Source organism: Nannospalax galili, unplaced genomic scaffold, assembly GCF_000622305.1.
Source record: "Nannospalax galili isolate Female #2095 unplaced genomic scaffold, S.galili_v1.0 scaffold1400, whole genome shotgun sequence".
Taxonomy (NCBI): Eukaryota; Metazoa; Chordata; class Mammalia; order Rodentia; family Spalacidae; genus Nannospalax; species Nannospalax galili.
In genome coordinates, this window is record NW_008345995.1 from 155427 (window position 1) to 181183 (window position 25757).

The 25757-nt window shown below is 40.3% G+C and overlaps 1 protein-coding gene across 6 annotated transcripts in view; it reads right to left on the reverse strand.

Annotated features, from left to right (window-relative positions):
• The window catches only part of Gpr176 (G protein-coupled receptor 176), a 162567-nt gene that overhangs the window by 99033 nt on the left and 37777 nt on the right, over window positions 1-25757 (reverse strand). For 3 of the 6 annotated variants that reach the window (XM_029567911.1, XM_029567915.1, XM_029567913.1), the window contains exon 2: window positions 21024-21057. The exons of the other annotated variants lie outside the window; for them this stretch is intronic. In XM_029567911.1, coding sequence (XP_029423771.1) covers window positions 21024-21057 — 34 coding nt within the window. The remainder of the gene's footprint in view (window positions 1-21023; window positions 21058-25757) is intronic. 6 annotated transcript variants of the gene reach the window in all.

The following is a 25757-nucleotide window of genomic DNA, read 5'->3' on the forward strand; positions in this document are numbered from 1 at the left end:
GCAACCTAAGTGTCCCTCAATTGACGAGTGGATAATGAAAATGTAGTTCATTTATATGATGGAGTTTTACTCAGCAGAAAAGGATGATGAAATCGTGAAATTTGCAGGTAAATGGATGGAACTAGAAACTATTATACTAATTGAAGCAATACAGAACAGACTCAGAAAAAAAAAATGACATATGTTCTCCCTCATATGTGGATCCTAGAACCAAACCCTGAGAAGTGAGTATCCAGATAGAACTACAGGACCCAGGACAATGGAAAGCAAAGTCTATTTTTTATTTCCTTCATCTTCCAGCTTCATCAGCCTGGACAAGGATCAAACATGGATCTTGTTGATTGCTTCAGGGGACATTTTCCTCTTGGCCATGCCTCCACATTCATGTGACTTCCCAAATGAGGAATGGACTAAAGAGATTCTAGTCTCCATGGATCATGTCAGAGAAAGCGCAGGGTTATGGTTTCAAATAGAATTAGTATCTTGATATCCCTGATCCTCTCATCCAAGACTCAAACATGTTTATATTAAATATTGAGAATAAGCATAGAAAATCTTTGAGAGGACTGATAAGCAAGTTTTGGGAGATACTCTTGTAGATGTATAGACTCTGCCCTTTATGAATCTTGCCACATTCCTAAACAAATTCAATATGAATTATTCAATGCTCCCAAACTGATGAAGTCATCACACATTTATCACCATCCCTGACAGGCTCTAATTATAGAGGTATTTTCTATTTTGGTAAAATAAGAAAGAAAAAACCCAACTGAATATAGAACTCATAATTTAGTGGAAAAATTAGATGTTTCATTTAGAATTTACAATTCATATCTTTCAGTGATTTACTATTAAGATTTCAAGCAAACCTTCTTAAAAGAAAAAAACATTTTATTAAGATACGATTGACATGAAAAAACTATACATATTTAACGTACGCAATTCAATGAATTTGAAGTATATACCCACAAAAACATTCCAACCACCAATTACATAAATACATTCATCACCTCCAAGCCCTTTGTCATGCATGCTCTTCTGGGCTTTTGTCTTTTTGTCTTTTGTGGTTCTGGAGATGAAAACTGGGGCCATGCTAGATGCTAAACAAGCACTTCCCACTAAGATACATCAAGTATGCTTTTTTTTTATTTCTAACTTTTTCACTTTAAAAAGTTTATCTCAATGTATATATCAAGCAGCCTCTAAGTAGTTGCTAAACTTTTTAATAAAGATTTATTTTAATGTTTAATTGTGTGTATGTATATATGCCTGTGTGGATATGTGCACATGAGTGCTGTGCCTGAGAAGGTCAGAGGCCTGAGATCCCTTGGAGCCAAAGTTACAGGATGAGTCACCCTATGTGGGTGCTGGGAAACACGATTGGGTCCTCTGCAAGATCAGTATACCCACCTTCTTAATCATTGAGCCATCTTACCTCTCCAGCCCCAGCTGTTAAACATTTGAGAAACATCATGACCTAAAAATATAGACTGCCGGCTGGGCGTGGTGGCGCATGCCTTTAATCCCAACACTCAGGAGGCAGAGGCAGGTGGATCTCTGTGAGTTCAAGGCCAGCCTGGTCTACATACTGAGTTCTAGACCAGCTGGGGCTACAGAGAGACCCTGTCTCAAAAAGACAAAAAAAAAAAAAAAAAAAAAAAAAAAAAACCACTCTCTACAATATTCTACATAATCCTTGGAAATTTTTTCTCTAATGAACATTAATGTCCTAAAACATTCCCTATTTTTTTCTTTCTTGTCACAAGAAAATGAACTTAACAACCTTTTATTATCTGTAACAGTAAGACCTAGAAGACACATTAAACAATGGCAAAAAGGAAAGGAGAATATTTGATGGTTATAAAATTCCTATAAGAAACCTTGGTTCAAAATTATGGTTATTTACTATTATTGAATCCTTTTAGAGAAAACCTGCTCATTGGAACTGTCTTACATAAGTTCTACAGCTAGGCATGATCCCAGACCAACAGCACTGGCTGAGAAAAAAACAAAAAAAAAAAAAAAAAAAGAGGTCCTAACACTTTTCTCGGAAGCAGTCACCAGGTCATGCCCACAAAGCCTCCCTGGGACGGTAGGCAAATCCCCCTGAGCCCACATCCTTCAAACAATGGAATCACTCTAACTTGTTGACTCCTGCCTGGCCTGACTTTGGGTGTAATCCTCCCTCACACAGACCTGCAAACAGTGCAAATGATAACTTAACTGTTGTTAAACACTGCCTGGTAGAACAACATTTGGCAAGTTTTTGTACCTTGGTGTCCTGTGTTTCCAACAAAGTAAGCCTAGCAGACATGGGACTCCATATATCAAAAATTTCCAACACCATAAGATGAACTGCCCATTATCATATACTACAATTATAGACATCGTGTATGTGTGTACATGTATATGTAATATACCACACACCTAACTAGCAGCTTCTAAAAGATGTATCTGACTCTATGTATCAGAAGTTCACCTTCAATGGCTGAAAGCAATAAAGATTATTCTTCCCAAAATAAACCAAATTCCAGAGGAGACTGGGGAAGCTACCCAAAGAAGCCAAGGAAGGATCCAGACTTCTAACTGTTCGTTCTTAGTATATGGCTATGTCCTCATGACTGCAAAACAAATTATTCTACCCCTATGATCCATCTACCAGACAGGAAAGTCAAACAGAAAAGGAAGGCCTTCGCTTAGTCTACCTTTTTTACCAATAAAAGTAGTACGTCAGAGTTTCCTTCAATAACAACTCCCTGACCAAATCATAGGAGACACAGCTCCCTCATCTGCAAAGGAGTCTGGGATGGGTATTTTGTTGATGAAAACAAAAACAGGATCTCTTAAGGAAGAAATAATTAGAGGATAGATACCAAGAGGACAAAGAGCAGTGGCTGCCACAAAATCAAAGACATTTAAAATTTTTCCACAAGTCAAAAACCACTGACTCAATCCTCAAACTGTCTACTAATGTCATTGGTTGTTTTCCTTCCAAGAAACTGTCCTAAGTTCCAAATCCTTTACCATTGTCTTACTTTTCCTGTTGCTATGACAAAAATGCCCTGACAAAAGCAATTTAAGAAAGAAAATATTCATTTTAGCTCAGAATTGAAGGGCAGAAATCATCATGACAGAGAAGTCAAGGCAGAAGGAGCTGAGATGGTTGGTCATGATGCATCTACAATCAGGAAAGAAAGAGTGATAAATGCTTATATTCAGCTGGCTTTATCCTTTTTAATCAGTCCAGGAACCCAACCCAAGGAATGGGTTAAAGTGGGTCATCCTACTTCAGTTAACCTATCTAGATGGCCCCTCATAGGCATGCCCAGAGGCCTATCTCCTAGGCGATTCCAGATCCTGTCAAGTTGACAATATTAACCATCACAACTATCAAATGTATTCTTTACCAATGACCCAAATTATCCTTTGTCCCCTAACAGGATTAACCATACACTCTAAAAATGTCACTTTAGAAGAAATCACATATTCTCTAGCTCATCAGCATCCTTTCAGGGAACCAACCATTACTGTCTGATAAAATGCTTTTCTCAATGATTCCACAGTAAGTAACATGCCTGTGCTCTTTTTAAAAACTAAGATGGTCTCCAAATCATATTGGGATAAAAGATCAGAATAGAATTTCAAAATAAAGACAAACCATCCCCACCTCCTCACACCTAGGCAACTACTTTCACCCAGTAATTAATTGAATCACTTGTGTGCTTCCAAAGTAGAGACAAATCTTCCAATTAATTAACTGTGGCACATTTATCACAGAGTGTGATAATTACTGCACACCTGCCCTCACAGGCACTGAGGGCAGTCCCCTGGCTTAGTTAGTTCAGCCACACAGGGGGCCCTGTCTTCTAATATGGGAAGTTCACTGTTGTAGAACAAGATACAGATGGGAAGAAAGTTTCTCAGACTGAATGAATAGTTCTTAACTTCCTGCTTTCCCAGAAGAATACAACTCTAATGTGTCCTGAGAAATGGGAATACTGGATTTTGTCTACCAAGAACTGTGGTACTCAGGAGAGAATTTACAGGGACAATTTCCTTCTGTTGAGGGGTAGTTCAATGAAGGACAGACACTCAGAAGTAAGGACCTAGGGATTTCTTCCAGCCTGACCTGCCTGTTTAAAAAAAGAAAAAGCATCTCCAGTCCCCATCTTGATTTTCACATCTATAAAATGACCACATGGGAGCAAAATAAAGGTATCTGCATTGTTTCTCCCTCAACAGTGGGCCAGTAGAGTTAGAAGAATCCACTTTTGGCACACAAATAATTAGAGTGACAAGACGTGAGTCTAGGGCACAGTAAGTGTTGACTTATCTTAAGTGCTTTTTTACCAATTCTTACAAAAATGCCTGGGTCTTATAATGTTAGGAGAAGTACATTTTAACAGCTGAAAATTAAGTAATTATTTTCACTTTCATCCATAATATTGAATGGAGGAAACTGATATTGACTAAATGTCACATCATAAAAATACTTGGGAAAGGGCTTGATCCTTACTGCCCTATGATTATGTGGACATCATATATTCAATAGAAAAGTTAGACTACAAAAATCCTCCCCAATCTTCCCCAATGGAGCACAGGTTGATACCCCAGGGAAATTGTTAAATTATTTCCTAAAACATTATGAATCTAAACCAGTGGTCTTCAAACCTTAAGAAACCTATGAAGCCCCTGTGAAACTCATCAAAGACAAACATTTTTTTAGCTCTACTGCAAAGCTCTGAGATTTGGATTGCTTCCTAGGCGACTGTAGACACAGGTAATCCATATCCCATAATCAGAGAGACACATGGGTAATTTTCCAAGCACCTGGGAGGGATCCTTGTACCTGAAAAGGGCCTGAGTTTTATTCACTTGGTAAACACAGTAAAGATTTAATCCATGGGCTGGATAGATGGTTCAGCGGTTAGGAGCACCGACTGCTCTTGCTAGAGGACCCAGGTTCAATTCCCAGCACCCACGTGGTGGCTAAGAACCATCCTTAACTCCAGCTACAGGGGATCTGATGCCCTCTTCTGACCTCCAAGGCATTGTGCAACATAGGTGCACTCACATACATGTATGCAATACACTCACACACATAAAAAATGAAAATAAGAAAATTTTTAAAAAATATTCAGATTACAAACCAGAGCCTTGCATGGTGGCACATGCCTTTAATCCAAGCACTGGGGAATCAGAGGCAGGCAGATCTCTGTAAGATCAAGGCCAGCCTGGTCTACATAGCAAATTTCAGGCCAGCTGGGGCTACAGGGAGACCCTGTCTCAAAAAATGAAAAAAAAAATTCCATACCAGCATAACGAGTATATTATGTACTTTCTCCTAGAATAAATATCAAGGTAGTATAGTCATGAAGGAGCAAATCATATTCCAGACACAGAGAGGTAAATGCTGAATGGCCCAGCTGTGCTGGGATGATGGAGCTATGACAGCTGCAGCATTAGATACTATGCACATGGTTCATTCATTCAACAGGTGAAAACCAGCAGGTGCAATGGCTCTGGAGGGCCCTGCCCTGCAACCCAGACCAGGTCCATGCAGCACCCACCATTTGATTTCTTTTTCTGTTATGTTTTAAAAGTTGTGTGTATGGCGATTTCTGTAGGAACTGGCTCTCCCTTCTACCATGTGGGTTCCAGAGATCAAACTCAGGCTGTCCAGCTTAGCAGAAGACACCTTAACCCACTGAGCCATCTCGCGAGCCCCCAACAGTTAATTTCAAAAACATTTTGCCTCTTTTATTTCTGCTTTTGCTTATCCAAAGCTTGTGAATTTACTAAAGGGGAATCTCAGAGGAAAATCTTACCCCTCAAATCACACCACCTTAGTAAACCTGGCACAGGGAGTTTTCTGTTCCTCACTGAAAACCTTAAATCTTCTTCCAAAGAAGTATGCTCAAAGGTAAAGGAATATGCACCCAGAAACATGTTACTGTTACATAACAATTTTGATTTGTAGACAGTTGAGGAGAATGAGGCAATAAAAGCTTTCTGCCTGCCACTTGCCTAGAATCAGGATGCAAATTTACAATAGTGTCCTCCTTCCCTTTACTTGGAAGTATAAAGGCTGACTTGATTTCCATTTGTGACTTTAGACTCTTATCAGCCTGCAGAGGGTGCTAGGGGAACTTATATAACAAACTTGACTAACTAGCTTTTAGCTACAGTGAGTTTCCCAAATGTAGTTATGTACCACATAACATCAGTCTGTGATGGATCACATAGAGGACAGTGGTCCCAAAAGATTAAGCTGGAGCTGAAAAATCCTTATTGCCTAGAGTTATGATTTGAATATGAGTAGTCCCTCAAAGAGGCACATGTATTGAAGGCTTGGTCCCCAGCTAGTGGTACTATTTTAGGAAATTCTGGGAACTTTAAGAGGTGGGACCTTCCTAAAGGAAGGAGGACACAGAAAACATGATCTTGGGAGCTGTACATTGTCCTGAGTACCTCTCTAGTCCTCTGTTTTCTGTCCACGATGAGGTGAGTTGCCTCTGCCACATATTTCCACCATCATGATGTTTTACCTGATCATGAGCCCAGAAGCAATGGGTTCAAGAACTACGAGCTGGAACCTCTGACACCATGAGTCAAAATAAATTATTCCTACCTGATAGTTGTTTTTCTCAGGTACTTGTCACAACAACAGAGAAAGTTGCTAACACCCACCCCTTAGACTCAGGGAACATCTAGGAAGAGGAGGCAGAAAGAATGTAAGAGCCTGAATGGGAAGGAGTGCTATGAAATGCTGTGCTCTGGATGTGAAACGGCTGTTGTACTCATAGACTGAGCAATTGTGGTCACCTGCGCAAGATCAAGCCAGTCAAAATTCTAGCATAGATGGGGGAGGTTCTCTCCAAGCCCCATCCCATTCTGAGGAGCTATGGGACAGTGAATAGCTGCAGGAGAAGGGAGAATCATTCTTCTTTGAGGTGTGGTCACTGACAGGCTTCCCCTGCTCCAGTGGATGGCCCACATCCATGCCCATATGGGAAGCACTAAATGGACTTCGTGGGTTATCATTAAGAGATTAAGTTGGAAGGGGAATATATTGGGGAAGATATAGGGGGAGATAGAGAGGAATGGGGTGGACATGGTCATATTTTATAGGATACATGTATGAAATTCTCAAAGAATAAAAATAATAATAATAATAATAGATGACTAATGATATTTTACTACACCTTTTCTATTTCTAGATACAATTAGATGTATAAATACTTACACTGTGTTATAATAGCCCAGTGTATTCAGTACAATAGCATGCTATACAGTGTATACAACAGGCTATTCCTACCCCAACTAGCCTAGGCATGTAGCTGACTCTCCCATCTCCTGTTAATAAGTATGATCCATGATGTTCACACAGTGACAAAATCATCTAACATTTCTCAGAGCATAACCCCATTGTTAAGTGATGCCTGACTGCAAAGTTTGCTACCCTAGAAACTCCAAGTTTTCTTTCTTGCTCTCATAATCTCCCCCAAACTTTATTGTTAAAGATGTTCTAGAAGCCAGAACACTTAAGCTACCTCTCTGAGTTTTACTTACCTCTCAGGGTATCTCCCATGTTTCGTGGTTTGAATGTCTCCTTCAAAACTCATGACGAAATTCAATTACTACTATGCCCATGTTGGGAACTAGGACTTTTAGTAGGTGATTATGTCATGAGAGTTCCATTCTAATGAATAGATTAATGCCATCATCACAGGAGTGGGAATGGCTCTGTTATAAAGTTGAGTGCTCTCTTAACACCAGTTCTTGCTCCTTCTCTCTCAACACTTGACATCCTCTGCCATGTTATGACAGCACCCATCAAACACTGCACCTTGACACTGGGCTTCTTAGCCTTTAGAATTGTGATATGTAAGTTTCTTTGCTCTATAAATTCCCCAGTCTGATGCACTCTATTGTTGCAGCATAAAATGGACTAAAGTGTATTCATCATATATACCTGCTATCAGGGATCTGTTTATTCTTCTCTTATTAACTTGTCTTTCCTTACAAGAGTTCCAGCTGAGAACTCAGACTTGTAAAGGGAAAAGCATCTTCTCCCCTACCGTGTGTGAGTCACCCTTCTCTCTAATGCTCTGCCATCAACAGCCTCACCAAAACTTGTCTAGCCTTCTTGAGCATGCGGTCTTTCTGATCGTAGACATTATCTTAGACATTAGTTTCCAGACGCTTATCCACTCTTATCTGTAACTTTAAATGAAACATGTAATGATTTGCAAACCACAGTCACCTCTATATTAGGTAACTGGAATTCCAAGTAAGACCTGTACTTTCTTTGCTCTTTAGTTCCCATCTGAGTGGCACATTTCCAGGACTCCTAGCATTGCAAAGTTTAGGCCTCTGTAATCCCAAAGGTAGACAACGCAGACAGCGGCGCTACTTCCCCCTCCATAATCCCCGCTTCACACCCAGGAACATGACCATTTCATAAATTAAAGTGTTATAGGAATTTAATTCATTTCTTTGTTTAATAGTGTTATGAGCAGAGCTGGAGAGATGAGTCAGTGGTTAAGAGCACTGGCTGCTCTTGCAGAAAACCCAGATTTAGTTCCCAGTACTCATATGATGGTTAACAACCATCCATAACTCTTGCTCCAGAGGATTCAATGTTCTATTCTCCTCTGTGGGCACTGTACACATGTGGGGCAAAATACTCATACACATAAAGTAAAAATAAGTAAATTTAAAATTTTTAAGGGGTTCAGAATGAACATCCTTTTTATTTAAAAAAAAAAAAGTGTCAGAAGCATGTTTTTCTCTAGGGTCTATGACCTCTCCAGCACGTGTACTTGGCTGTTTACAATACCATGCATGATTTCCCTCCATTGAGTAGGACTTAAGTCCAATAGACAGCTGTTGATTAGCCCCAAGATAAAAATGCCACTACTGCAACAATAGAGATAGTTTGCTGGGCCAGTCATTGTTGTAGTTCATAGACTTTATGGCTGCATGGGACCATGGATTGGTTTTCTCCCTTGGCAGCTTGCATAATATCTTCTGATACTATGAAAACTAGTCTTTAGGGAGGAGGCTTCCAGGGCAGCCCCAGCTCAATTGTTACTTCTGTCACTTCCCTAAGACCAACATGATTTCTTAATATATTCTAAACACTATCCTAATATTTACAGACAAGTGTACCTCTCACCACTCATCAGTGAGCTTTTTTTTTTTTTTTTTTTTTTTTTTTTGCAACAGATGGAGACTATCACAAAGCTCTACAACTGGTCAAAAACAGAAAAGTGACTGTGAGGTACCCAGGCCTAAGTGACACATCTACAATGCAACCTCTACACCTAAGGCTCAGGGAACATCTCAGGAGTGGAAAGAATGTTAAGAGCCAGAGGGACAAGACACCTGCTGCTTGTTAATGCATTCTACGTGTGATAGGGAAGCTACACCAATGAAATCTCCACTCTATGGTAGTCTAACAAGGTATGCAAAATGAAAAAAACCAGTTGACATGCCAAGGTGGATGGGGGAATGTCGCAGTGTGCCACCTCAAGATGAAGAACTCCAGGCAATTAATGGATGCTGAGGGAGGGAGAATAAGTTTTCTCCAGAACTAGATCCCTGAGAGATTATTTAATCTCAAGTGGGAAGCCCTAAACACAGGCACACATGAGCACCACTAAATGGACTCAGTGCATATCATACATATGTATGTGTATGTGCATATTATATATATATATATATATATATGTATGTGTGTGTGTGTATCTTCCTATATATAAGAAGAGAGTAAGAAATTGAGAGGGAGTGGGGGCATGGGAAATGCTGGTAGAGAACTGGGAAAGATGGAATCACGTAAAGACAATACTTATGTATGAAATGCTCAAAAAATTTTTAAATTGTTTGTGGTTTGTTTTTGAGACAGGGTCTCTCTATAGCCCTAGCTGGTCTAGAACTCACTATGTAGACCAGGCTGCCCTTGAGCTCAAAGAAATCCACCTGCCTCTGCCTCCCAAGTGCTGGGCTTAAAGATGTGAGCCACTATACCAGGCCAAAAAAAAAAAAAATTTAAGTGCAAATTCAGTTCCCAGCACCCACATTCATATCTGCCTGTAACTCTAGTTCTAGGGTATCCAAAGCCCTGTTCCTGTTTCCACAGGCACCTGCACACATGTGGTGAACCCCACCCCCCACACACATGAATAAAAATAATTTAAAAAAATAAAGTATTACAGGACCTTGGCTCAAATTGTTCCTAAATATGAGAATGGTAGGGCCCTAATTGGTCAAAACTGAACACCTTCACTGGAATATAAACTCCATAAATACACAGATTTCTTTTGGTCCCCATCTAAATTGCCAACACCTAACACAATGCTTGGCATATAGTGGGTGCTTAATAAATATGTGTAAAATAAACAAACAAATGGCAACTCCAAAAGGAGCTGGGCCTTAGGCCCAGTCCCCTCACTCCTCCATCGACCTTTGGAAACCAGGTATCTTGCAAAGGTGTGTTGGACCCTGCTCCTCTTCTCTGACCACCTCCACTCCAGTGAGGTTGCATTGGTAGCTTGGAACTGTCCAGGGGTGGATGCATTCACCCACTGTGACAACCACAAACACTACAAATCAGGAAACTGTTTCTTAGAAAGGGCCAAGTGATAAATATTAACAACATATCACTGCCCTTAAGGTTCTGTGAACACACAGGCAAGAAAGAATTGAGCTCGGATTTTGGCAGTTCTAACAGAAAACAGTGCAGTACTTGTTAACTTATTTTGTAAAAACAAAGTCACACCAATTTTCTGATCCTGTTGTTTTGCAGTTCTCTGTAGAAGAGATTTCACTGAAGTTACAGTTAATGACAATTAAGTCAGCAGATAAAAACCTGACCAAGGGGTGAATAGAAGACCAAGGAGATAAGCTTCAGACTCCGCCTACTGAGAGCCAGTGGGGATCCTGAGTGGTGCCTGTGAACTGAGCAGTATGGATGCTTATCCTCTGATTTTGACAGTCATAGTTTTATTTTCAATAATATTTATAACATTTATTATGTGCTCAGCATTAGCTTAGTTGCTTACCAAATATTTATTCCTTAATTCAGCTACAAACCCCACATTTATACAACTGTTCAGCAACACCTGACAAAAGAAAATGCTGGCTTCTACCTGCCCTTCTGCCCATAAAAACTCAGAAATGTTTAGGCGGTGATCCTGAGTCCTTAAAAACTAAACCATCTCACATAATTTCTTACTATAATCTAAATGCTATCCTTATATTTACAGACAAGTGTACCACTCACTACTCATCAAAGAAGCTTCTTTTTGCAACAGGTGAAGACTATCACAAAGATCCACAAACTAGTCAAACACAGAGAATAAGTGCCTTAGAGGTGCTCAGCCCTAAGTGACACACCTACAAGGCTACACATAAGGCTCAGGGAACATCACAGTAGAAGGGGTAGAAAAGCTGTTAAGAGCCAGAGGGACACAACACTTGCTGCTAGTTAATGTATTCTAGATGTGATAGGGAAGCAGCAACAATGAATCTCCACACTATGATATTCTAACAAGATCTGCAAAATGACAAAACCAGTTGACATGCCAAGGTAGATGGAGGAAATGTCACAGAATCCCACCTCAAGATGAGACCTTTAAGCAACCAATGGATGCTGAAGGAGGGAGAATCAGTTTCTTCAGGGACTAACTCCCTGACAGGTTATCTGATCCCAAATGTGCAGCCCTAAATACAGGTACACGGGAGCACCACACTGTGTGTGTGTGTGTGTGTGTGTGTGTGTGTGTATTTATAAATGTATGTATTTATAAATGTATAATCAAAGAAGAGGACCAGAAACTGAGAGGGAGTTGGGGGACTGGGAGGAGTTAGTAGGGGACTGGCAGGTATGGAAATAATGCAAAGACAATACTCATGTATGAAATTCTCAAAAATAAAAAAATTAAGAAAACAGACATATGAATCTGTTTACCAACCATGTCTAGATCCAATAATAGAAAGAAATCTGAACTGGACCTGGGGTCCACCAGACCTTGGATGAGGTGGGTTTGATGAGACCTATAGAGGGGCACGACCCTAATGTGGCACTGGCACGTGTCTCTTCAAGTTTACAGTTCTGGATAAGCCAGAACCCAAGGGGAAGGAAGCAGTCAACATTGCCCTTAGCCTTGCCCTTTTTGTAGAGGTAGGAAACTAGATTAGAAAAATCTCTTAAGGAGTGTAGCTCAGTGGAACAGTATCTGCTCGGCAAGCATGAAGCTCTGGGTGTGACTAACAATACTCCCCCAACTCCTCACAAATCACTACACCCCCAAAAACCTTTGAAATCTTTTCCAGCTTCAAATTTGGTTGTTTATGTTTTTAGATGTTATACCCATTATTAGAAATTATTTTCTGCCAGGCGTGGTGGCACATGCCTGTAGTCCCAGCACCTGGGAGGCAGAGGCAGGTGGATCTCTGAGTTCAAGGCCAACCTGGTCTACATAGTGAGTTCCAGGACAGCTGGGGCTACAGGGAGACCCTGCTTCAAAAAGACAAAAAAAAAAAAAAAAAAAAAAAAAAAAAAAAGAAAAAAGAAAGAAATTATTTTCCAGATACTGAACTCAGTATTGACAATAAACAACAAGCACTTCCTATAGAGTAATTGACATGCCAGGAACATTGGTTCATGCTATTTTAAATCCAAAATAGGCTAACATCCAAATAAGACTAAAATATAGTACTGATATTCCCAGTAGAAACGTGAGAACAATAGTCTACTTTAATAAGTTAATCTATCAAAAACAGATCCGCCCTCAAACAACTTGAATTTGAGGATTCAAGGATATGAAACCATAATTGGATTTTTGTTGCAATCTATAAGTTTTATCTATTTTACCATAAAAATTCACCAAAATATTGATTTCTGTGGCTAGTAAGGGGCCAGGTGCTATAGGAAAGCAAGAAAGTATAAAGCATAATCCCTTCACTTAGGAGCAGGAAGTTTTACTTGGATAAAGAGAGAGAAGGTTTCCATACAGAGGTAACAGCACAAAGCAAGAAAAGAGTCAAAGTTAGAAAAGGCAATTTCTTACAATAAAACCAGTAAGAAAAAATCTTGCTTACTCTGATTTGAACATCATATATATACAAGCATCAAAACATCACATTGTATTCTATAAATACATACAATTTTCTTTTTTACTATTTTATTTATTATTTTTATTTTGAGTATATGTATGAGTGTATGAGTATATTGTCTGCATGTATGTAAGTGCACCTGTGTCAGGCAATGCCCAAGGAGGTCAGAAGAAGGTGTCGGATTCCCCTGGAACTGGAATTACAGGAGGTTGCCAGCTGCCTTGTGGGTGCTGGGAATCGAACCTGGGTCCTCTGTAAGAGCAGTCAGTGCTCTTACCCACTGATCCAATTCTCCAGCCCCAAATGTGTACAATTTTCAGTTGCAATTGATGTAACTAACTTAAAAAATTGCCTACAGGGTAGAGCAAGCAGAGAGACTTATGCTAAGTGCAGTAGACAACAGGAAGATAATGGTTGAGTAATATGGCTTGATAAATGGAAGGTCAATAGGAGAAGCTGGGCATGATGATGCACACCTGTAATCCCAGAACTTGGGAGGCGGAGGCAAGAGGATCTGGAATTCAAGGGCATCCTCTACTACATTGCAAGTTTGAGGCCAGCCTGGCCTACATGAGACTCTGTCCCAGAAAGCAAAGAGAAAAGAAAAGGAAAGTGAAAAGAAAAGAAAAAAGGGGAGTAGGGAAGAAGGGAGGAAGGGAGGGAGGAAGGGCATGAGAAGAGACCATGAGTTTCTCTGTGAACTTAGTGACTTCACTATTGCAGTGGTTGACAACTCTTCCTCTCAAAAAGATATGTTCAAGTCTAACTCCTCCTCCACCTCCCCCCTGCCCAGCCATGAATATAACCTTATTGAGAAGCAAAGTCTTTGCAGGTGTCATTAAATTAAGGCGAGCTCACAATAGTATAGGATGGGCCCTAAATTCTAGGACTAGTGTCATAAGAAAATCCATCCAGAGACAGAAGAGACCTGGGGAGAAGGCCACACAACTACAGAGGCAGAGAATGGAGTGGTACAGCTATAAACCCAGAGGTCAAGAATGGCAGGCACCACCGCAGGCCAGTAGAGAGGCACAGGGTAGGCAGACTCTCCCTCAGAGCCCCTAATGGGCCAGGCCTGATCACACCTTTAACTTCCCAAATCTTGAGAGAATAAACTTCTGTGGTTTTAAATCATTTGGCTTGGAGTACTTCGGGCACTACAGTTCTGGGAAACTAATCAGTCCTGCTATACGCAGTAGAATGTTGAGAATGGAAAACAAAGATGCAAAGTTTCATTGTTTCCTGATTCACTTATCAAGGGGTGGGGTATGTGCACGTTTGTATGCATGCTCACACATGGGCATGTAGAGAAGAGAGGAGGATGTCAGGTGTCTCTATCAATCCCCACCTTATTGAGACCTTATTGATTCAGGGTCTCTCCCTGAACCTGAAGCTTGTCATTTCAGTTAGGCTAGTTGGCTGGTCAGTCATCTCCCAGGATCTACCTGTCTATACACACACACACACACACACACACACACACACACACACACACACCAGTGCTGGAGTTACAGGTATTTCACCAGCCTGCCTAGCTTTTACATGGGTCCTAGAGATTCTTACTTGGGTCCTCTTGCTTGCACAGCAAGCAATATTAACCACTGAGCCACATCCTCAACACCAGATTTATTAAAATTACCCTTTTATACACTTTGAGGTGGCAAAAATTATATCAGTTAGTATTGACAATTTGGAACATCAAGAATATTGATCCAGGGCTAGAGAGATGGCGCCACAGTTAAGAGGACTAACTGCTCATGCAGAGGACCTGGGTTCGGGTCCCAATACCACTGCCAGAGGATCCAACGTCCTCTTCTGTCTTTCATGGGCATTGCCTGACACAAGCGCACTTACACACATGCAGGCAATACATTCATACACATAAAATAAAAATAATAAATAGAATATTTTAAAAGAATATTGATCCAATCATGCTGATGACATGTGTGTAACACTAGCACTCAGCAGGCTAAGGCAGAAGGATTGCTAAGTTTAAGGCCAACCTGTACCACATAGCAAGATCCTGACTCAAAACAAAAAAACTATTAAGAAGGTACAATGAAATACCAAAAACTCTGTAATGCCTGTTATAGGAAACAATCCCACTGGAAAAAGATTTTTCTAATTAAAGGTATTCATCATAACACTATTATCATGTTCTAGCTGAGTCCAAAAATATAATAGTTAAATGACTGACATTTAAATATACGTGATGCCATATAAATATACATGATGCTTTCAAAGAACATTTAATGATGAAAATGATCCTGTTGTGTGAATATTTATCCTCCTTTGTGACTTTCTCTGTTAAATTATCTACTATTTTACAATGAGAAAAACTGTTTTTTATATTTTATCATTTTTATTTTATGTGTATGCATGTATTGCCTGCATGTAGGTAAGTGCACCCATGCATGCAATGCTTGAGGAGGACAGAAAAGGCTGTCAGATCCCCTGGAACTGGGATTACAGACAGTTGTTAGCTGTCATGTGGGTGCTGGGATTTGAACCCGGGTCTACTGCAAGAACAGCCAGTGTTGTTAACTGCTGAGCCATCTTTCCAGCTCCAAGAAAAACTTCTTTTAAAAAACAATAAAAGCTGGCCTAAGTAGAAAATACTAGCAAATGGCAGAGCCAACAACCTCAGCACTATATGAGCCCAGAGTCCTTTGGCCGCAGTGGTCTTTATAAAGTCCTATTTTAATTCCAGGCACAACATCCTCAAAAGAGGAATCACTTTGGCATGATGGAGTACTTTTTCACAAAAAGGCTATGAACTTTCACAATTCAAAATATTGCCTGTAGCTCTGGCTCTGGTTCTTTGGTTTTCTAGTAAAACTTACTGGAGGCTAAGTTCATCTGAACAAATAGCTAATGCTGAAAGGCAGCATAAACCTAGAGTCAAAGCCCGGAGATAGACTGGCCAGGAAATCAGTCACAAGCAGTGAGGCCTGAGCCCACCCCAAGCATCTCATCTAGACCATTACTCATCAACATCTCCAAGTCCTGGAGAAGAGGAAATTCTATCAATACCTGTGACATCCTTAATGAAGCTGGCAATTCTTCTCTTTTTATGGCTGTCTCATCATCACAGAAATCTAGGTCACTATGAGAAGCAACAAGCACAAAACCACACTATAAAAATAGTCTTTTAATAGGCATAAGTGGTTCCTTCATTTAATTGTAAAATTTTATTTTAGATACATTTATAAAATGTCTATTGAGTTCATGGGATTAAGACCTGTCTCTGAAACACACACATTAAGGCCACTAGGCAAATAAAGTTTTAAATCTGACATGCCTTCAACCTCCATCTTTCACCATGCCATCTCATATCCACAAGTGCCATGGCAACAGCACATCTGACAGAAAATTGCAGTTGTTGCCTCAGGAATCATGACCACAGCTATGGGAAATATTTTCAAATTTATTTAAAAAGCTCATTTGGCCAGAGCTTCATTTCTTTTGTTCTTAATGTATTACAGGTCCTAAGCCACCGCATTGCAGCTTGAACGGCCAGCTAATCATTTATCAAGTTCAACATCTGCACCTTTCCAGGCAGCTCTCGGCTCTCCACCTCTCTTCTCCATTCCTGTTGAGAAAACTCAATTAATTTGGTGATTTGCATGAGACCATTCTGAAAGCCAACAAGGCTCTCAAGGGAAGCCAATGCAAGATGATATCAAAGTACTGAGTTATCGTCTGAAAACCTTACCAGTCATTATCTCTGTGGACATCAATGACTATATTCTGATCTGGTAAAATTAACTCTGTTTTATTCATTCATTCCCACGAAAAGATAATCAGTAAATACTGTTTGGGTAAGCTAGCATAATTCACACAATGAGAGACTAATTTAACATTGTTCTTCTTCCTCTTCATTTACAAAGTGATGGCTAAGTCTTCTTTCATTTAAAACACGATTCACAGTGATTTTACAAAGTGACTTAGCATCCTTAAGCCCTTTACTAAGAAGTCAAGATAACAGCCCTTTAACATAATTCTTCCTTTACAGCTGCAGCATAGAAAGGGAAAGCATGGGGCCTCAGTCATTCTTGAATTATGCAGGCAATAAATATAAGCAGAGGTAGAAACTTACATTTCTAACACTACAAGCCGGGGACCGAATGTTTCAGACAAGAGCCTGTGGTGAACACTTCAGATCCTAATTGTAATAGTCTACCCTTGCCCCCCAAAGGTTTATGGGTATCTCACAATGTAAAATGCCTTTATTACAATTTCACTAGTCTCCCATAGTCTTAACAGTTCAAAAATTGTTCAAAAGCCTAACATTCAGAGTCTCTTCTGAGACTCAAGGCAAACTCTTAGCTGGACGAGTAAAAGGGATATTCAAAGAATGAGAAGAATTAGCCAAGTGATAAAGGAAAGGAAGGGCTATTATGACAGATGAACCACAAAAGCTAAGGCACTGAGGCTAGGAAACTGACAAGTCAGGTGTACTCTGGGAACCAAACAGAGTGTGGAACTCCTGCAGTATAAGGAACTAGTTGGAGAGGAAACAGAAGCCCATCAGGAATACCATTACCAGGAGCTAGACAGAGTGGGGAGTCAGGGAGAGGTTTCAAAGAGGACAGTGCCATAATCAGAGTGGCTGACTGAGTGAGGAGCAATCAAAATGACATAAAACAGAGGTATGAAATGTAAAGCTGTTCTTCCAAGAGTGAGTGTGAATGGAAGAAATAAGAAGGGCAAGAGGATGAAGGAGATAATTGTTGAAAGATAAAGATGCTGATTCATTTATATAAATTTGAGAGTATTGGCGCTCAGGAGATAGATTGAGCAGTGGATAAAGCAAGTGTGAGGGCTGCAATTCAGATCCTCAGCTCCCACATAAAAGCCAAGTGGGCATGGATAAAGTGGAAAGGGATCAAATAAGACACTTCATGTGAGCTTCTGGCCTCCACACACATCTGCACACATGGACATACACATACACACACACACACACACACATATATACACGTACACATACACACACACACACACACACACACACACACAAAGTTAAAAAAAATTGAGAGCATCACCCACCAGAGATCTTCCTTGCTGTTAAAGAGAATTACTCAAATTTAGATCTTTTATCTAGAACACCGGGTCTTCTAGTTTTAAATACTCATACAGTTTGTGCACAGTATCAACATCACCTAAAGGTTTGCTGGAAGGGCAGACTCTCAGACTCTGTCCTGGAACTCCTGAATTAGAATCTGCACTGTGACAAAATCCTTACGAGATTCACTTATATACTGAAGTGTGAGAACTATTCCAGACCAACTCTAGAGAGCATCAAGGAGTCTGGAAAACAGGAAAGGAACCAAGAGACTAAAGACAGCAAAAAGAGGAAGAAGGAAAATACAACAAAAGTAACATTAGTCAACCTAACACTACAATTTTTAACAGGAAAGGAAGAGTAAGCTTTAGGAGTAAATGTGAATACACTGAGGATAAATCATTCCAGATCTGTCTTACCTTCTTTTATCAATAATTCTAAAAAATAAAGTAGTGTATCTGGCTTTCAGTAAAGCACCTGACAAGATGTATCCAAACACTTTCGTGAACAGGACAAAGAATTATGGGCTGGACGATAGCTCTAGTTCATATATTCATAGTTTCACCACTATTCCAAAAAAGACTTTGACTGATGAATTAAAATCAACCTGGAGTGGCATTCTGGCTCTCTGACCATTAAACATTTTTAAATTGGTAGTTTAAATAAAGATCTAAATATACAGAGAAAGCATCACTGAGAGCAATCATAATCAGATCCCCTCCTTGGTCCCCCAAACTATCAGGATGTTACAAAGAATTAAAATGTTTTAATTCAATTTGGAAAAAAAAATTAAATGATACAAAATGGTTAAAGCGCTAATCTGACCTCCTAAAATGAATAAAAACAAAGCTAGTGGGAAAAAGTGTAACAATACATGAAATAAACACTCAAGAGCTTAGTAAACATTTGATTCAAGGAGTCAACAAATTAAAGTTACACTAAGTCAATAGGATAATATATAATTTCAGTTATGCTAAGTTCCTCACTCTCCAACAGCACAAGACTCATGTTGAGATTTAAACTGGCCTTTGCACTCATGTCTTGAGGAGGTACACAAAGGTCCCCCAATCAAAATTAAAGACTCCGGATACCAACTAGAAGAAGGTCTAAAAAGGAAGCCAAATCACAGTGGAGTGTACTTTTAAAGCCGCCCACATGCTCCTAAGTTGCCTGTGTTCTAACAACGGATTTGCACGCTAAATATGTCACAATTCTCCCCAAAGCCAAATAGCCCTTAATTTGTCTTTCTGATCACCCACTTTGCCCTCTCTGTTTTCTTTTGTGTACAGCTGAAAACAACCTTCCAAAACAGGCCCAAAGAAGGTGGAACACAGCATGCTTGAAATGACTTAAGAGGAAAGAACCCAAAACACATGTAACCAGACCCTACAAGATGGTGCCCATTGTCTGAAGTTCTGATGTCTGCATCAATGAAAATTTTGGAAGTCTTAAAAAAAAATTCTATAAAGAACAGGTAAAGAATGATTCGGTGTTGCCCAGCGTATTTATTAGAATTAGACACACTTCAGGCAGTTCCACCCCATTCCTGACAGCCAAACACTCGGCTAGTCATCCATGCTGAGATCAGAGATTTCAAAGAAAACTCAGAGCACCCAAAGCAATGGGCTTGTAGCTATATCACCCAACACAGCAACTGTAAAATAATTTACCCCAAAAGACAAATGTCAGAACTCCTTCCTGTCTCTTTGGATAAGTAATTTAATGACTTATTTATAGAATATGGATTGACATGGAGACACAGCAGAAGCAGGACTTGGAAATTCATGGTGTCATTCATAAAATTTGAGGTTTCAGTTCATTAAGTCAAATTTGAGAAGTCCTGCCTATTCATAATAGTCTATTTTTTTTCTGTATCACCCTCAGTCCTTAAGTAATACTACTCATTAAATAATGGGTAGATGAGCTGGGAGATCGCTCAGTCAGTAAAGTGTTTGCCATGTAATCCTGGAACTGGACATAGATATAGGCAGATCTCTGGGGCTCCCTGGCCAGCTAGCCTTGCCTAAAAACAGTGAGTTCCAGGTCCAAGGGAGAGGCTCTATTTTAAAAAAAGTAAGATGAATGGCTCCAACTGGGATTACTGGTGTGTGCCATCACACTCACTTTCTACGGGACTAGGGATAGAGCCCAGAGTTTCTCAAGTGATTTTTATGCACACTAAGTCAAAGAATCTCAGCCTTGTGATCACAATCACAAAACAGGGACATTGGTTTACCAGCAATCGACCCACCACTCAGGAAAAGGTCACAGTTCACCCTTCCTTGCACTGAATGGGATTCTCACCAGCTAAGGCCCATTGATTTGCTACTAACAAGAAAAAATGGTTGGATGCTCTTCAGAGAAAATTCCCATTCAATCCTACAAGATCAGCATCCAACAGAGAAACAGGCCATGAGCCCCCTAGCCCCTAACCCTGCCTTTCACAAAGAGAAGCAAAAAACTTCAATTCAGAACTCTGATCATTTGTAGATTCATTGCTGCTAATGATATGCAACCTTGGGAGCAAACCAGAGGAACAACAGGACAAATATAAAAGATGCTATTCTCATCAATCAATGAAAAAGGTTAGAAACTGAAATTTGATTATTTTGTCTCTGCATGAGTCTCTCTTGAACTCTGTGTTCCTGGAAATTAAATTCACACTCACGTTGACTTCAGAGAGTTATTCTTTCCTTTCCACTTAGCAGCCTCTGAAAGTGTCTCTTGTCCTAAGAAATTGCACAGTAAGTCCCAACAAAAAGCAGCTGTAATTAAAGGTGCAAATGAATATACACAGGGATGCCCAAGACACCAGGGAGTCAACAGCACTTACCCTTTAACACAAGGCAGAGGTGTCTTCAGACATTCTAAATCAGAAAATACAAAGTTATTAATACAAGGCACTCTCAATTACTTTATATGGAACAAGTATTAAATTATATGAACTTTGGAGATGATATGATGACCTAAAATCACCTCAATTGATGCTGTATTAGGTCCCATAGAGGTCATCTCATGGGATAAATAAAAAAAGAAGATGCCATCATTCATCATTCCTGAATATGTGAGTTCACAACTGCAAGCTTTGTAAGATCTCTTTGAAAAGCTTATCTGATTGCATCATGGAGTTTATGAATGGAAACCAGGCAAATGGGATGAAGAAGAAAACGTTGTGAAAAGATCAGACCAGTTACTTGTGAGTGCTGAGAACTGAACCCTGAGTCCTCTGCAAGAGCAGCAAGTGCTCTTAACCAGTGAGCCATCTCTCCAGCCCCATGTGAATTTTTTAAGAAGTTTAGTGTCTTACTTCCACAACTTGAAGCAATAATGATGGGCCCTGAAAAGTGCTATGAGATAACTCCAAAATTCTCCCAACAAAAGCAGGTGCTGATGTCAAAGAAGAATATGGAGTGCTTCAACAAAAATGCCTTTCATATTTTAAGTAAGAAAAAAAGCTTTCCTAAATTAACATATTTTGTGACTGGCAATGGAAAATTTGACCAAGGAACCAAGATGCAATAGATAGAGCATTCCAAAGTAAGGTGTTACGTCAAATCGAGATGCAGATTTGGGGGATGGGGAGATGTCTCACTGGCTAAGAGAGAGTGCTTGCTGCACAAACATAAGGACTTGATTTTGGATGCCCAGAACCCATGTAAAAGCTTACGTATGTCTGTAATCCCAGTGCTGGTGGAAGAAGTGGCAGAGACTGGAGGACTGCTGGGACTTGCTGGCCAGCCAGTCTAGCCAAAGGACAGTGAAGTCCAGATTTAATGAGACCTTATCTCAAGGGTGTAAGGTCAGGAGTGATAGAGAGGCACCCCAGATACCTTCCTCTGGCCTCTGCATGCATACTCATCAATGCAAATGTGTGTGCACATGCACACATGACACAGATTTCTCCAAGCTATGGTAAATGTGTTTTGAGACTCAAACCTTCATTAGCCTGGAGAGAACTGTGGATACCCGCTGAGTTCTTTCCAGACAGGAAGAGAGAGGTGCCTGTGTCCCTTCTACCCTAGTAAGGAACTTTCAACAAGCCCATTCTGACAGCGTGATTTGTGTCTTCTGCAATGTTCTGAGAAACCTTAAAGTAAATGGCAGGAGATAGGTTGACAAGAATCACAAAGAAGAGGATGAGGTGGGCACTGCATTCTCAGAACTCATCAAAGATAAAGGAGGTCTGTGTGTTCCTGTTCCCATATAATAGGTATGGGTCAAGCTCTGAGAGCAATGGTGTGGTATCATAACAGTACTTAAGGTCAATGGGCTTCAGTAGAGAGAGGCTGGGCTCAATGACACAGACTGAAAACAGAATTAGAGAATATCACATCATCAAGCAAATGAATGACAATGTAAAGACTATGAAACTACTCACAACACTATCAATGATATAAGCTTTTAGCTTTCCTACATCCCCTTCGCCCACCCATATGCCACCAATCCCAACCCAAATCTAACCTGAAGAACAAAGAAAGCCTGGTCAGAATCTTGAGATGAGGAAGGAAGATTAGACTTCTTTGCTCATCCTCGGTCTTCTCCCAGGCAACAAGCCTGGACTATGGATTTCAAGGAAGGGATAATTTTTCATTTTAAATTGAGTTTGGTTTCTCTTCTTTCATTCACCTGCATACAGTATGTACTATTAAAGACTGTGTGGCCTACGAATGACCAGGAAAGTGTAGGGCTATCCATGCTTTCACTCAAAAAGGTCATATAAATGGAATCAAAATAAAAAGGAAGGGCCGGGCATGGTGGTGCACGCCTTTAATCCCAGCACTCAGGAGGCAGGCGGATCTCTGTGAGCTCAAGTCCAGCTTGGTAGACATAGTGAGTTCCAGGACAGCTGGGGATACAGGGAGACCCTGTCTCAAAAAGACCCCCCCCCAAAAAAATAAAAGGAAACAAATTAGTAACACGTGATAATTTGGATGAACAGCCAAAATTAGACTGAGTGAGAAAAAGCCAGCCACAAACCGTTATATGTGATATGATTCAACTTATGTGTTATTGAAACAGCAAAATTACATAAAAGGAGAGCAGATTAGTGGTTACCAAGGACAAGGATCGGGGGTGGGATGGGAGAGGATTGGTGTGACTGTGAAAGTACAACAAGAGGAATCCTGGCAGTGACAGAAGTTTCAGCAGCATATCCTGGTTGTGATATTGGACCCACTTTGTGCACAAAACACACATATACATGTAATATTACTGCAAGATGTTACCACTGAAGGAGGCTAAGTAAAGGATATAGCATTGCTCTACCTTATGTATTTTTTATTTTTATTTTTGTTCTTGTTTGTGAGGTTTTGGTCAGTTTTTGGTTTGGTTTGGGGATTTTGAAAAATAGTTTTCACTGAATTTTTACAAATTTCACACAATATATTTTGACCATATTTAGATCACCTCCCCTATCTGTACCTCCCCAGACTACCTCTTACCCAATTTCATGCACTCTAATGTGTATATTAAGACCTAGAGAGTCAAATTTGTGTCCCCAAATGCCCTACAGTATGGGTTCAACCACTGGATCCTAGCCAACTTACCAAGAGTCTCCCCCTTAAACAAGACTGACTCTCCCCCTCCCAGCAGCCACTGGTTGCCAAAAGTACCTCACGGTTTCTTACCTCCTTTGGGGATTTTTTTTTTTTTTTTGAGACAGGGTCTTGCTGTGTAGCCCAAGCTAGATTCAGGCTCACAATTTTCCTGCCTCAGCCTCCCAATTGCTGGGGTTACAGGTATGCACCATCACACCCAGTCATCTGAATTACTTCTTACAATTGCATATGAATCTATAATTATGTCAAAGTAAAAACAGTTGAACTTTTAAAACATGCTGAGAGCCATATATGTGCAAGTGGGTGGAACAAGTGACAACTGCCTTCATTAGACAGACACATCTTACCAGCAGATGACGCTTTATCCAACAAATTTCTAAAACCTACAACATTCGTTTGTGCAAAACTTGGGGCTTTCTGTTTAACATTTGCTGACTGTCTTGATTAGAGTCAAAATCTTCTGTTTTCAGTCCTTATTTTATTTCCCACTACTAAGCTTCCTGGATAGACAGATGAGGGGTCCTTGAGAGAAACTTCAAGACCCCATTCCAACCCCACACACCTAGGATCCAAACATCAGCTGATTCCTAGTGACAACATCCACCTCTCAGCCATGCTTCCACAGGAAAAGCCATGTCTTCAGAGACAACTTCTAGCAACATTTCCAGCCTTGTCTAGGATCCTAAAGGCCCCAGAATCTCTAGTGATATCCCCATATATCTTACAAGACCTAGTTCATAATACTGTCTTATTTCATAGGTTCATTCTAATTTAAATCATGGTGTAAATTCTTTCCCTGTGGATTTCCCATCAAGACAGCTGTCATTCCTCTAGATATCAGATTTGAGTAAGCTTTGCTCCAGTCCACTGGACATGGCTGCACGTGTCTGCACCCTAGCTATCCAAAATTCATAATCATTCCTATAGGTCTCTTCCAGAGTAGTAAAGTGGTTGTTTAACTATTTTTCTCCAGGCATTTCAATCACTCACTGTTTCTTGAACACCAATTCTGTGCTGGGCACTATTCTAGATGTTACAGACAAGCAGTGCTGGAAACAAGTCTATGTCTGTGGGAAGCAGACACGGTCGAGCCGGCCAAGATGGTGCCCTGGCCAGTTGCCAAGCCTCGTGCCCCTCACTTGTTTACTCCAACCTGCGCAAGCATAATAAGCCCGATCATGTGCTGCCTGCTTGATCAGAGACATCATCGAGTATGATCCTGCTACATGGCCCAATAAGCTGCCACTCTGCCTGCCCGCTACGTGTGTGTGTGCCCTGATTGGTCCTGGCTGGGGGGAGGGCTGTTGGGAACGCTATATGAAGAGCTGAAGTGCGTAATAAGGAGAGAGTGAGAGAAGAAGCAGCTTGAACCTCACCTTGGTGTCTGTGTCATCTTTCCTTGGCTCTGCTGGACGGAGTCATGGTTCACGGCAAGTGGTGGCCCATACATACGGGGAACCCTGATGCTCCGGAGTTGTAAGTAAAAGACAAAACAATAGTGCTAGCAAAAATTCCTAGGAAAAAAAAGACGTGGTGAAAGCTCCCTAAAAGGGACGATAGTTGAAGCTCCCCGGATAAGGGATGCGGTTGAGGCTCCCCGGATAAGGGATGCTGTTGAAGTCCCCAGAAAAGGGACGAGGACAAAACTAAAGATCCCTAGGAAAAGAGACAGAGAAATATAGATAGATAGATTATAGACAAATAATTGATGATGATAGATAGATGATAGATATAAATGATTGTCATTGATAGATAGATAGATGGTAAGTAGATAGGTAGGTGATAGATAAATAGATGATAGATAGATAGATGGATAATAGATAGATATAGATGGTAAATAAGTGATTGATGATGAAGTTTTAAAAGAGTTTTGGAGAATATGGGAAACGTACAGAGTAAGCAAGAACTTAAGGATATTTGAGAATAAGCAAGAACTTAAGAATATTTGAGAATATGGGAAACGTATAAAGTAAGCATGAACTGTATTATCAGATTAAAAGAGTTTTGGA